Genomic DNA, 15301 nt, shown 5'->3' with positions numbered 1-15301 from the left:
TTTTACAAAAGGCACTGATGAAATAAACAGAAGTAGGCTTTCAGTAACTTACTTCTGCATATAGAAAGATTGTAGTTTCTCAAATTTTTTGCCAAAGCCTTTGTTCCTCATGAAATGCAGAACTGCTGGATTGGACTTCCTTAAACAAAAACAGTGATAAAAATTTCATTAAAAGTTCCATATGCCCAATCTTTTTAAGGCAACAGATAATCCCCAACATCATTTATACAGATGGAAATCTATTAAAGTTTGTAAAGAGTAAAATAAGCCTAATTATGACTAAATTAAGCCTAAAATAAGCCTAATTATGAGGAGCTACTCCACGTCCAAGGTCAGGGGCAGCGGCCGAGAGGAGCTACCCCTCATCTGAGGTCAGGGCCGGCGGCCGAGAGTGCCAAGTTGGTGATGGACAGGGAGGCCTGGCGTGCTGCAATTCATGGGGTCGCAGAGTTGGACACGTCTGAGCGACTGAACTGAACTGAACTGATGCCTAAAATAAGCCTGTTGCTGCTGCTGCTAAGTCGCTTCAGTCATGTCTGACTCTGTGAGACCCCATAGACGGCAGCCCACCAGGCTCACCCGTCCCTGGGATTCTCCAGGCAAGAACACTGGAGTGGGTTGCCATTTCCTTCTCCAATGCATGAAAGTGAAAAGTGAAAGTGAAGTGGCCTAATTACACCTAAAATAAGTCTAAAATTTAATTATGAGTTATCTTGACTTTCCACTGCAATTAATTTTTTTAGAAGCTGATATCCTATAAAAATGGCTTTCCCTAAGCTCCCTCATCATTCTTCCATCTAACGCTATTTGCACAGAAGATTTTTACTAAAAAAATCTCTCCCACTTAATCACTACCCTCTTCACTAAAGCTATTGTTCTGTATTTAGCTTTTTTTAAATTTCCATTTTCTTCTGCATTTTAATTCTCCTTCCTACAGGCTTCTGTCAATAGCATCAGTGTGTGAATTCTATAAACAACTCACCATCTTAGGAGCTGTGGTCCCAGGTTAACACCTCACAGAGGTGTTCCCCCAAGTCTTTCCTCTTCCCAGAGACACCTCTACACCCATTTCAAGTGCAAGAGGTTTTAGAAAAGGGTGGAGGGGCGTCGTCAACAAAGTTTCATACCAACAATGAAAATCTACTTCATCTCCTCCCAGATGAATGAATTTATCTGGAAACACAGTACTAATTTCTTTGAAAAGTTTAGACAGGAAGCTGTAAGTTGAATTCAATATAGGGTTTATAGGTCCGAAAGTCCCAGACGGCTCTCTCGAGTGATAACATGGAGTCAGGACGTCTTTCTGGCCTGGAAGGAAACATGCAGAAAGCAGAAGTTCAGGCACAAAGACAAGGCTCTGCACATGACTGTACTGCTTTGTTTTGTTGAAGATATATGTTATACAGAAAAAGATAAGCAGGTTTACTCAGAGTTGCTTTGGTAATTTCTTCAGATAAGAAAAGGGAGAACTAATTCCTGAATACTGCCCCTGTGCCGCTTTGCTTCCGTTTCCGTCAGCCTCTCTGAGGTGTTACCCATTTCAGATACTATCTCAAATACTGATGGCTGGTGGTTAGTCGCTAAGTGGTGTCCGATTGTTGCAACCCATGGACTGTAGCCCACCAGGCTCCTCTGTCCATGGGATTCTCCAGGCATGAATACTGGAGCCTGTTGCCATTTCCTTCTCCAGGGGATCTTCCTGACCTGGGAATTGAACCTGGGACTCCTTCACTATAGGCAGATACTTTACCAACTGAGCTACAAGGGAAGCCCCATCTCAAATATTTAGGGCTCCCAAATCTTCAGCCAGTCTTCTCCCAATCTTCCTTTTCCTCAAGTTTCAATCCATATTTCAAATTCCCTGCTGAACGCAATTAGCTTCACTTCAAATATAATCCAGCAGGGCTTCCTCGGTGGGTCAGAGATAGAGAATTCTGCCTGCCAGTGCAGGAGACACAGGTTCAATCCCTGGTCTGGGAAGATCCCACACGCGGAGCAACTAAGCCCATGCGCCACAACTTCCGAGCCCCCCGGCCACAACCAGAGAGCAGCCCCCGCTCGCTGCAACCAGAGGAAAGCCTGCATGGCACAAAGACCCAGCACGGCCCAAATAAATAAATGCAACCTAACAGAAACCAGATTCTCTCCCCCAACTCCTTCTGTAGCTTCCCAATTGTCACATTCTGGTAAGCCAGTCACCATCCCACCAAGTCTCTCGTCCCTCTCCTGACGGACTCAGTCAGTTGCCAAGTTCTGTGGACTGTATTTCCAGAATGTCTCCCAGTTCAATACATTGTTTGCCATCCCTGTTATCAGCATTCTGCTCTCGGACCTTCACTTCCATCTGCCACTTTCACACAGGGTTCCCTGCACTGAGGACCCACCGTGTCCCTCTTCTACCCTGCAGCTTTCACTGGCTTCCATGCGTCCTGACGAAGCGCAAACTCCTCACCCAAGGCCTACCATGCTACTTTTTCAGACTCATTTCCCACTATTCTCCAGGTCTATTCTAATAATTTTTATTGAACAATTATAAATGCTAGGTGCAGTGCTATGTGCTTTATATTCATTTTTTAATCTTCAAAAAACATGACATGATGGCTACTACTAATACACCATTTTAGAGATGGGAAGTCTGAGAATGAGATGTTCTGTAACTTGCGCAAGGTCACTCAGTTTATAAATGCTAGAAAGTGAAAAGTGAAAGTGATATTCGCTCAGCTATGTCCGACTCTTTGCAACCCATGGACTACAGCCTGCCTGACTCCTCTGTCCATGGAATTCTCCAGGCAAGAATACTGGAGTGGGTTGCCATGCTCTTCTCCAAGGGATCTTCACCTCCCAGGGATAAAACCTGGGTCTCCTGTATTGCAGGCAGATTCTTTACCATCCCAGCCACCAGGGAAGCCCATAAGTGCCAGAAGCAGGACTCAAATCCCAGGCAGTCTCGCTCCAGAAGCAGTTCTTAAGCATCCAATAGCAAAGAATGCGCCTGCAATGCAGGAGACCCCAGTTCGATTCCTGGGTGGGAAAGGTCCCCTGGAGAAGGGACAGGCTACTCACTCCTGGAGTGAGTATTCATGGGCTTTCCTGGTTGCTCAGATGGTAAAGAATTCCCCTGCAATATGGAAGACATGGGTTCATCCAGGGGTTGGGAAGATCCCCTGGAGAACAGCATGGCAACCCCCTCCAGTATTCTTGCCTGGAGAATCCCCATGGGCAGAGGAGCCTGGGGGCTACAGTCCAGGGGGTCACGAAGAGTCGGACACGACTGAGAGGCTAAGCACAGCACAGTACATACTGCTCTCTCCTGTGCTGTCCTCCAGCTAAATGCCTTTCCTGTTATTCCCTCTACCAGAAACAAGAATAGATTCTTTGATGTCTCAAGAACATTTTAGGTGTTACTTCACTCATGTAACTGTTTAACTCACTTTTCACATTCTACTTGTAATCATTTCTTGTTTCCTTTTATCCCTCGTGTTTATACTTTAGGCAATGCCTAGATACAGTGACCTGCTCACAGCAGACGTATAATAGTTATTGAATTACAATCATCAATAGTGCTACCTTTGTGCAAATCACAAGTAAGAACAAAATAAGCAAACACCAAGTCATGAGATGCAGGCGCACACGTGTTCACTTTTAGCAACTCAAAAAACACACTCCTTACCTTTTCCCCAAGATGCCGTATGTCCAGGGCTGTCAAATTCTGGCAGGACGCGAATCCCTCGGAATCGGGCATGTTCAATCACTGTACGGACATCGTTTGGTGTATAAACATGAGACAAAGAATAGCTTCCCTGCAAAAGTCACATTTATTAAAATTAAAATGTATGAGCTGCTCATGGTTCTGTTTGTACTTTGGTATCTGCCAGCAGACTTTTCAGGTATCATAAAGTATTAAAGTCTTATGTGATGTTGGATGACACATTTAAATTATCTGTTTACTATATCTTAGCAGTAAGCTCTCACCACACTTTGGGTTAATTCCTGATTTACTGACAGAACTATCTATTGACAGAACCAGTACCCTGTTTTAGCAATGTTTACCATCACGCTATTTCAACCTCATGTGACCGTACGACAAAATAGAAATAAAAGGTTCTACTCCAAAGTGAAAATTCTGAATATATTGCCCTTGTCAGTTTTAGAATCAAAATTCACACATTATTACAAAACATAGCTGTTGGTGATCAAGATCACTTTAATTACTGCCAGCAGTAAAAATTCCCCTTGAGATGCCGATTTTTTTCTTTTTAATTAAAGATTACCTTTGGTCCTGTTTTATGTTCTTGAAAAATTAGAAGTCAGTATCAGTGATAAATAAAGGTCCATTAAAAGTGTTACTATGGCACATCTCTCAAGGTATAAATATATAAATATAAATAAATGCCCAGCTCCTTAAAAAGTAGTCTTGTCTTCCCCAATCCCAACAACAAATTTGTATTGAATCAAGAGCTGATCCCAGTTTATAGTAAATACAGGGGACAGAAGAACATATTGACACTGGAAAGGCAATCAACAAAACCCAGATTGTGGAAAACTACAGGACAAATTGAGCTTCGTTTCCTCAATGAAAATAATAAAAGAAAAATAAAAAGACATGGTCAGGGATGGGCACCCATAGATCTAAAGAGAACAGAAATATTAACTGACCACAATGTATGGAGTTTATTTGCATCCCACTGCAAATAAAACAATTTTTTTTAAAGAAAAAGGCACTTGGGCATACAGGAATAATGATTGGCTATCTGGATTATTGCTAATTTTTTAGCTGTGATAAGGAGTTATTTTTAAACAGGCCTTTTTACCAATGAGAGATGATGTCTGAGATTACCTTCAAAATAATGGTGGAGGGGATATAGGTGTTGGAGGATTGGCCATTACTTTATTGAAGCTGAGCGATGAGGAAGTGGGAATTCATTAAATCCTACTTCTGTATATGTTTGGAGCTTTCCATATTAAAAGCAAACAACAACAGGAGTGCTGCCAGGATTTCAATCCAAACCACATCAAAACTTTAAGGAAAGCTTTGGAATTGTGACCAGAGGACTGATTCAGGGTCTTGGCTCTGCCCCTTCATAACTACAGCTCTGAGGCAGGCAGCTTCTCTCGCTGCCAGTGGCTAGCTCTGCAGCACAGGGCTCAGTGAGGCAGCAGGAAGGCCGGCGCCCTGCACCACTGCTCCACAACTCAGTCAGCTTAACACTGCCAACACCATTATTTTCTGCGAAGGAGCCATTATCTCTTAAGATTCCCTACTTCATACAGTTTTTCAGAGAGAAAAGAAGTTGTCATTTACAGAATTCAGAACAATTCTGTTTAAAACACTTATACAGTTGGCTACTTGATAAAAATAATTATTTAACTTTCTGTTAATCACAAAAGGTTCAGGTCTCCTACATCCATTAAGCTTTTAAATTTGTATTTCTATAGCCCCATAAATGTTTACATTTATGATAACAATTACAAAAGCAGACCAGTTTTGTGGACCTAAAATGCTCAGCAATAGCGTATCAAAAATTTTAAACCATGAATATCTAACTTTTACATTTAAATTATATTCATAAAAAGAAACATTTAAGCTACAAACTTCTAAGGAAACCATACCAAAAATTTTCGTACATCAACAACAATAACATGAATTACTCACTTTATTGCTTAATTCAGGAAAAGTGATGCTCTGATAAGGGAAAGACTGGTCATCCACTATGTGCCAGTGGAGAACATTAAACTTATTAAAAGCCATGGCATCCTGCAAGCAAACAAGTTGAAATTTTATACACCTTAAAACCACAATGAGATTATCAACTCATACCTGTCACAATGGCTATTATCAAAAAGAACACAAGAAATGTCGGTGGGAATGTGGAGAAAAGGGAGCCCTCATAAACTCTTGGTGGGAATGTACATTGGTACAGACAACAGTTTGGACGTTTCTCAAAAGACTAAAAAGAAAACTTACCATATGACCCAGCAATTCCACCTCTTGGTAAATATACCCAAAAAAACAAAAAAAATAATCTGAAAAGATACATGCACCCCAGTGTTCATAGCCGCATTATTTACAATTGCCAAGATACAGAAGCAACCTACGTGTTCATTAACAGGTGGATGGATCAAGATGTAGTGTATGCAGTGGATAGACACAATGCAGTGGATAGACATTTCTCTGTATATAATGGGATTCTACTCTGCAATAAAAAAGAATGAAATTTTGCCATCTACGAGATGGATGGACTTGGAGGACACTATACCAAGTAAAGTAAGTCATACAGAGAAAGATAAAAACTGTGATAGCACTAATATGTGGACTCTAAAACATACAACAAACTAGTGACTATAATAAAAAGCAGACTCAGAAAGAACAAACCCGGTGGGGAGAGGAAAAGGAAAAATAATTACATATCACAGATATACATTCCAATTTATTAATACTTAGTATATCCAGGATTGTTCCCAATGTGTCTGTTTCCTTTTAAAATTTCCTTTTCAACAAGGGAAGGATGTGAAGAAGTATAAATTTCTTTTCATTTTTCAAAAAGTCTATACACAATTTATATCATAAATTAAAACCTTAACTTTGCCCTACTGGAAGACAGCCAGCTCATGAATTCCCAGTAGCTCTTGGCTACCACTACTGTGGTGTTTGGAAACAGAGCAGAGGAAAAATGGGATTTACAATTCCCACAATTCTGAGATTTTAGTGCCAACTACAAATGAAAGAAATTCAGTACACACACAGCACAAATCCAATTAACATTCTCAGAAATTTGGGGGACACTGACACTGATTTTATGTATACTCTGGAGGAATAAACAATATAATATGTATATAAAATATAAAAGATGATATGAAAAAAATGGAAAATTAAGTGGAGAGACTTTCCCTATCAGAGAATCAGAACATATAGCCTCCCTCCTCAAGATGTGGCAAGAAGGTGGAGCAGGAAGACCCTCTTACCTCCTGCCATAAACACAGCAAAATTACAACTATTAAGAGCAATTACTGATGAGAAGGACCTGAAGGCTAGCAGAAAATATGTCTTTAGAACTCAAGATATAAAGATGGAAACACAAGGAGACAAGTAGGTGGGTTAAGACCCACAGTCCTGGGTAGATGACCCACAAATGGGAGGCTATCACAGTGCAGAGGTTCTCCCCAAAGGGGTGAGGAATCTGAGCCCATATCAGGCTCTGCAGACCAGGGGTTCCAACACTGGGACAGTTAGCCCCCAAAACATCTAGCATTGAAGGCCAGCAGGACTTGAATACGGGAGAGCTGAAGGGCTACAAGAGACAGATTGTGCTTTTCAAATTTCATAGACTCTAGTCCCAAGGCAGAGGCAGTAATTTTTAAGAAGCCTGGGTCAGAACCACTTGTCGATGTTAGCCTCCCAGAGAGGCAGGAGACTACTGGGAATCCCCTTGGGAACAAAAGCACTAGAGGGACCCATCTGGGGAGCTTGCTGACACTGGTGATGTCAAGTGCTATCTTGGAGTCCTCACTCTCGACTGTCAGCACCAGAGACTCAACTGCCCATCAACAGGCCAGCGCCAGGCCCGGAAGCCAGTCCCACAGGCAGCTGCCCCAGGGCCCAGCTCTGCCCACCCATGGAGCAGCAGCCCCCCCAGGAGGCAGGGCCTGTTATATAGGAACCTTATGGTAACTACAAACCAAAAACCTATTAATAGGTACACACACAAAGAAAGGAATCCAGACATAACACTAAAGATAGCCATCACATGGCAAGGGAAGAGAGCAAAAGAAGATAAAAGGAACAAAAGAGAACTACGGAAACAACCCAAAACAGTTAACAAAGTGACCGTACGTATATATCCATCAATGATAACTTTAAATGTAAATAGACTAAGTTCTCCAATCAGAAGAGAGTAGACTCAGCCATAAAAAAATTGAAATCTTGCTTGTGACAACATGAGTAACTCTAGAGGATATTATGTTAAACACATCAGAGATACGTCAGAGAAAGACAAATACCAAGGATCTCGCTCATCTGTGAAGCCTAAAAAGCAAAATGAAACAAAAACAGACTCAAATACAGAGAATGGTTGCCAGGAGGGTAAGGGGGTGGGTGAAAATAGGTGAAGAGGATTATGAGGAATGAACCTCCAGCTACGCAATAAATAAGCCCTGGGAATGTAATAATATTGTAGTAACTATATGGGTATAGATGGATACCAGACTTATCTTGGTGGTCATTTCATAAGGTATGCCAGTGTCAAACCATGATTTAGTATACCTGGAAGTAACAGAATATTGTATGTCAACTATATTCAATAGAAAAGAATCATATGTAAATTCATTCTTCAAGTCTAAAATGAGATGAATGGGACATAAAAATTCATGTCAGTCTTTGGTAAATGAGATTATGGGATCACTATTTTATGTATATCTATGTTCAAACTTTTTTTTACGCTAAGCCTATATTTCTTTCATTAAAAATTACAATTATATCTTTTGAAGAAAAAATCAAGGTTTTAATGGAAATGTAAAAATAACTTTTTTATAACATGCTATATTCATAAATGATTCGGTGAAGATACAGGAAAACTTCTTGACCCTCATAAACTGACAGTGATGGGAGAGATGAACCAATAAAAAGTCAGTAAGAGAAGAGTTACGTCAACTTTGCTTCCCAGCTCCCACCACCTGAGGTTCCCTATTTCTTTGGGACATTTTCTTAGTTATAAGCTGCTCTCAGATTCCTTTCTAGGCCACTGAAAAAAACAGTAAATGGAAGTCACAAAATTAATGGTCAGTAACTGGAGATACTGGAGAAGGAAACAGCAACCCACTCCAGTATTCCTGCCTGGGAAATCCCATGGACGGAGGAGCCTGGTGGGCTACAGTCCATGGGGTCACAAGAGTGGGACGGAGTAACTCAACAGCAACAGCAGCAACTAGAGGTAATGTATTCCTCGTGAAGTCTCGACCCATGATTATTCGACAATTGAGATTTACACAGAAGGCCAATAGGCAGCATTAAAACTGAGTGTTTTTCTTAACAATGCTGACTGAATACTGGGTTAGCCTCTCTCCCACCTCAATGAAAACAAGAGGGTGATTCCCTAGGGGGGCCCCCACTTCTCTGCAGAGGAAATACATTTCTCAGGGAAGGGAGGGAAGAAAGTCCACTGCTCATACTTAGTATAGGGAAATATATGAGTATAGGGAAAATGAATCCCTTGTTCCAGCCAGCACAACAGCATAGTGACCAACATAGAGTAACAACATAAAAGAACACTTCTTCAGAACAGACGATGGATGAACATAATTACCTACCAGAGTTTTCAAAATAGTCTTAACGGGCAGAAAGTGCCTAGATGTATCGATTAAAATTCCTCTATGAGGAAACCTGGGAGAATCTACAATGTTGGATTCATTGGCAGTGAACTAAAAGACAAAAGAAAACTTTTATTTATTTTTAGAATTTTCTCCAGTTCAATGATGACTACAGCTGTCTATGCAAGTATGGGATAAGAGATTAATTTAAAACCAAACAAAGTGTGAAAATTACATTTACCATCTAAGAGACACACTTGGGGAGAAAAAACATTCAAGAAGCAAAAAATAGCTAAAAAGTTTACATTTTTTTTATAGAATGTTTTATTATGTTTACCCAATAATGTTAGTAACATACAGTAATCATACTTACAGTCCCAGAAGAATGTTGATAAATCAACTGGCTAAAGGTCTCTAAACCTGAGGAAAATAAAATTGATAATTTATTGTATTAATTTATAAAGGAAACAATAAAAGATATATTATCCAAGCATAGAACCATAACCAGGAAAGGCAAATAAAATTAAACATGTTATACTCTGTAACATGCTCTCTAAAATCAAGGCTCAATTTTTAAAAATCCCTGTTGCTATCAAATAAAAATGTTTTACTTAATTGCGCCCATACCGCTGTTTCTGTTGTAATGATAAACATAATAAAAGTGTTTTAAGAAAACAAAATTCCAATTCCTTAATAAGTTTATAGCATTATAAGAAAGAATTTTTATAATACAATATTATACTCACTTTAGAAAGTACCTAAATTTAACAGAGGGCAAAGAGGCTCAGAAAACACCATTGAAACTATAAAGGCCCAACTTACAGTGTTTTATTTATAACAGCAGAGACTCTTTTTTATGCATATGGACTGTTCCCTATATTATAGGCCAATTCCTCTATCTAGCCTTGACTTTACCAAAATTCATGGTTCTAGCTGACAACTATATTGCCAACGAAAATTTTAACCTAAGAATACAGGGATACTTCAGTTTCTTGCATTTCACAGATAACTGCGTTTTTTTACCAATCAAAGGTTTGAAGCAACCTTGCATTGTCAGATGATGATCAGTATTTTTTTCCAATTAAGTATTTTTAAATTGGGGGAGGAAACAGCAACCCACTCCATTATTCTTGCCGGGGAAATCCCATGGACAGAGGGGCCTGGTGGGCTACAGTCCATGGGGTCACAAAGAGTCGGACACGACTTAACGACAACGCAACATTTTAAAATTAAGGTCTGTACCTATTTTTAAGACATAATGCGATTGCTCTGTACTGTTGAAAAACTACAGAATAGTGTAAGCATAACTTTTATATGCCCTGGGAAACCAAAATATCTGTGTGACTCCCTTTATTGAGATAGTCAGTTTACTGCAGAGCTCTAGAACCAAACTCACTGCATCTCCAAGGCTTCCCTGTGATACAAACTCAAATAACAGAGAAGATGTGACAACATACTACAAAAACACGAAAGATCATGAGAGACTGTGATGACCAATTATATGCCAACAAATTTGACAACTTAGAAGAAATGAATAAACTCCCAGAGAGAACACCTACCAAGACTGAATGACGAAGAAACAGAATCAGAGACTCATTACTAGTAAGGAGATGGTAACAATAATAAAACATGTCCAACAAACAGAGGCCAGGACCAGAAGGCTTCACTAGTGAACTCTACTAGAAATTTAAAAAAGAATTAATTATTAGGATATGTCACCAAAAGCAAAAGAAATAAAAGCAAAAATTAACAAATGGGATGACACCAAAGTAAAAGCTTCTTCACATCAAAGGAAATCAACGAAAAGGCAATCTACCAAAGGGAAGAAGATATTTGCAAACTACGTATCTATTAAGGGGTTAATATATAAAGAACTCGCACAACTCAATAGCAAAAAACAGTCCAATTAAAAAATGGGTAGAAGATTGTGAACAGGTATATTTTTCAAGGAAGACACAAAAATAGCCAACAGGTACATGAGAAGGTGCTCAACGTCATTAAGCATCAGTTCAGTTCAGTCGCCTAGTCGTGTCTGACTCTTTGAGACCCCATATACTACAGCAGCCAGGCCTCCCTGTCCATCCCCAATTCCTGGAGCTTACTCAAACTCATATCCATTGAGTCAGTGATGCCATCCAACCATCTCACCCTCTGTCATCCCCTTCTCCTCCTGCTTTCAACCATTCCCAGGGTCTTTTCAAATGAGTCAGTTCTTCGCATCAGATGGCCAAAGTATTGGCATTTCAGCTTCAGAATCAGTCATTCCAATGAATATTCAGGACTGATTTCCTTTAGGATGGACTGGTTAGATCTTCTTGCAGCCCAAGGGACTCTCAAGAGTCTTCTCCAATACCACAGTTCAAAAGCATCAATTCTTTAGCGCTCAGATTTCTTTATAGTCCAACTCTCACATCCATACATGACTACTGGAAAAACCAAAGCTTTCACTACACAAACCTTTGTTGACAAAGCAATGTCTCTGCTTTTTGATATGCTGTCCAGGTTGGTCATAACTGTAAATATTAACCATCAGGGAAAGGCAAATCAAAACCAGTGACCTATCACCTCACGCTTGTTAGAAGGGCTATGATCAAAAGCACAAGACATAACAAGTGTTGTTGAGGATATGCAGTAAAAGGATCCCTTATATACTGTTCATGGGAATATAAACGGGTGAAGCCACTATATAGCTACCACATGATCCAGCAATTCCACCTCTGGGTATTTATCCAAAGAAAACAAAAACTCTAAGTCTCTCCACCCCAATAATGTACCCCTGTGTTCACTGCAGCATTAACTGCAATAGCCAAGATATGGAAACAGCCTATCCGTCAAAGGATGAATGGATAAAGATGCGGTGTGCATATGTATACAATGGAATACTATTCAGCCACAGAAAGAAGGAAATCTTGCTATTTGTGACAACGTGGATGGAACTTAAGGCCATTATGCTAAATGAAATAAGACAGAGAAAGACAAACACTACATGATCTCCATGAGATGTGGAATCTGAAAAAACAAAAACCAAGCTCATAAATACAAAAAATAGATTGATATTTACTAGAGGCAGGGGTAGGGGGTGGGCAAAATGGGTGAAGGGGATCAAAAAGTACAATCTTTCGTATATACGTAAGTCCTAGAGACGTGAGGCACAGCATAGTGACTGTAATTAATAAATATTGTGCTACCTATTTGCAAGTTGCTAAAAAGAGGAAATCTCAGAAGTTCTCATCATAAGAAAAACAATTCTTTTCTAACTATGTGTGGTGATGGATGGTAACTAAACTTACTGTGGTGATCATTTGCATTATATACAAATATCAAATCATTAAGTTGTAAAACTGAAACTAATATAATTTTATGTCAATTATACCTCAAAAAAATTAGGGAAGAATAAAATGTTCAAAGTTGCTTTGGCTATGCCTCCCTCCTACCCTCAAATACAGAATAACTTTGGAATTTTCTGTTAAGTGGCAGTACCCTCAAATATCATTTATGACACATTTGTTACTTTCAAAGTCTGACAGTAAGTGGAAAATAAGGACTTCCTGGACTAGATTCACCAAATGCTCCCAAAAGTTCTCATGTGGATCAGGACAGAGATCAATAAAGCTGATTTCCCTAACAGGCCCCAGACAAGACAGGCAGACCAGATTGGTAAAAGTTTAACATCACATCCCATTATATGTAAATAATCTAGATGATAATATCTGTAGTTACATTTGCGGTAAGTCTCTATAGCTATTTTCATGTCACTATTTGAATAAGATCACAATCATACCATATTACTATGATATAAAACACAGCATTAACAGTCGTTACTTTATTCTAAATAACACTCAACCTGAGTCACATCCAAAGCCTTCTCTCCTTTTAATTACTATAACTGTGGCTAGCTAGCTCACATTAGAGAAAATTATTCTTCTCCTTTTTTCAAAACCATACTAATTTGGAAGCCAGTAAAACAAACTCTTATCCTCTTAAAAGAAGAGGTCAAAGCAGCTTTCCAACAACACAAAAGAAGACTCTACACATGGACATCACCAGATGATCAACACCAAAATCAGACTGATTATATTCTTTGCAGCCAAAGATGAAGAAGCTCTATACAGTCAACAAAAACAAGACCAGGAGCTGACTGTGGCTCAGATCATGAACTCCTTATTACCAAATTCAGACTCAAATTGAAGAAAGTGGGGAAAACTGCTAGACCATTCAGGTATGACCTAAATCAAATCCCTTATGATTATACTTTGGAAGTGAGAAATAGATTTAAGGGCCTAGATCTGATAGATAGAGTGCCTGATGAACTATGGAGTGAGGTTTGTGACATTGTACAGGAGACAGGGATCAAGACCACCCCCATGGAAAAGAAATGCAAAAAAGCAAAATGGCTGTCTGAGGAGGACTTACAAATAGCTGAGAAAAGAAGAGAGGCGAAAAGCAAAGGAGAAAAGGAAAGATATAAGCATCTGAATGCAGAGTTCCAAAGAATAGCAAGAAGAGATAAGAAAGTCTTCCTGAGTGATCAATGCAAAGAAATAGAGGAAAACAACAGAATGGGAAAGACCAGAGATCTCTTCAAGAAAATTAGAGATACCAAGGGAACATTTCATGCAAAGATGGGCTCAATAAAGGACAGAAAAGGTATGGACCTAACAGAAGCAGAAGATATTAAGAAGAGGTGGCAAGAATACACAGAAGAACTGTACAAAAAAGATCTTCACGACCCAGATAATCATGATGATGTGATCACTCATCTAGGCCAGACATAGTGGAATGTGAAGTCAAGTGGGCCTTAGAAAGCATCACTATGAACAAAGCTAGTGGAGGTGATGGAATTCCAGTTGAGCTGTTTCAAATCATGAAAGATGATGCTGTGAAAGTGCTGCACTCAACATGCCAGCAAATTTGGAAAACTCGGTAGTGGCCACAGGACTGGAAAAGGTCAGTTTTCGTTCCAGTTCCAAAGAAAGGCAATGCAAAAGAATGCTCAAACTACCGCACCATTGCACTCATCTCAAATGCTAGTAAAGTAATGCTCAAAATTCTCCAAGCCAGGCTTCAGCAATACGTGAACCGTGAGCTCCCTGATGTTCAAGCTGGTTTTAGAAAAGGCAGAGGAACCAGAGATCAAATTGCCAACATCTGCTGGATCATGGAAAAAGCAAGAGAGTTCCAGGAAAACATTTATTTCTGCTTTATTGACTATCCCAAAGCCTTTGACTGTGTGGATCACAACAAACTGTGGAAAATTCTGAAAGAGATGGGAATACCAGATCACCTAACCTGCTTCTTGAGAAATCTGTCTGCAGGTCAGGAAGCAACAGTTAGAACTGGACATGGAACAACAGACTAGTTCCAAATAGGAAAAGGAGTACGTCAAGGCTGTATATTGTCACTCTGCTTATTTAACTTCTATGCAGAGTATATCATGAGAAATGCTGGATTGGAAGAAACAGAAGCTGGAATCAAGATTGCCAGGAGAAATATCAATAACCTCAGATACGCAGATGACATCACCCTTATGGCAGAAAGTGAAGAGGAACTAAAAAGCCTCTTGATGAAAGTGAAAGGAGAGCAAGAAAGTTGGTTAAAGCTCAACATTCAGAAAATGAAGATCATGGCATCTGGTCCCATCACTTCATGGGAAATAGATGGGGAAACAGTAGAAACAGTGTCAGACTTTATTTTTTTTGCGCTCCAAAATCACTGCAGATGGTGACTGCAGCCATGAAATTAAAAGACGCTTACTCCTTGGAAGAAAAGTTATGACCAACCTAGATAGCATATTCAAAAGCAGAGACATTACTTTGCTGACTAAGGTCCTTCTAGTCAAGGCTATGGTTTTTCCTGTGGTCATGTATGGATGTGAGACTTGGACTGTGAAGAAGGCTGAGCGCCAAAGAATTGATGCTTTTGAACTGTGGTGTTGGAGAAGACTCTTGAGGGTCCCTTGGACTGCAAGGAGACCCAACCAGTCCATTCTGAAGGAGAT

The 15301-nt window shown here is 39.7% G+C and overlaps 1 protein-coding gene across 1 annotated transcript in view; it reads right to left on the bottom strand.

The window, feature by feature from the left end:
- LOC138094387 (beta-hexosaminidase subunit beta-like) overlaps positions 1 to 15301 on the bottom strand; it is a 31988-nt gene that overhangs the window by 3935 nt on the left and 12752 nt on the right. The window contains exons 4-9 of the mRNA XM_068990457.1: positions 9677 to 9723; positions 9304 to 9414; positions 5654 to 5755; positions 3671 to 3800; positions 1128 to 1308; positions 53 to 139 (exon numbers count right to left, since the gene is read on the bottom strand). Coding sequence (XP_068846558.1) covers positions 53 to 139; positions 1128 to 1308; positions 3671 to 3800; positions 5654 to 5755; positions 9304 to 9414; positions 9677 to 9723 — 658 coding nt within the window. The remainder of the gene's footprint in view (positions 1 to 52; positions 140 to 1127; positions 1309 to 3670; positions 3801 to 5653; positions 5756 to 9303; positions 9415 to 9676; positions 9724 to 15301) is intronic.

Source organism: Capricornis sumatraensis, chromosome 18 (assembly GCF_032405125.1).
Source record: "Capricornis sumatraensis isolate serow.1 chromosome 18, serow.2, whole genome shotgun sequence".
Classification (NCBI taxonomy): domain Eukaryota; kingdom Metazoa; phylum Chordata; class Mammalia; order Artiodactyla; family Bovidae; genus Capricornis; species Capricornis sumatraensis.
Note: the sequence above shows the minus strand (reverse complement) of the source record. Positions and strands in the feature narration are given on the sequence as shown.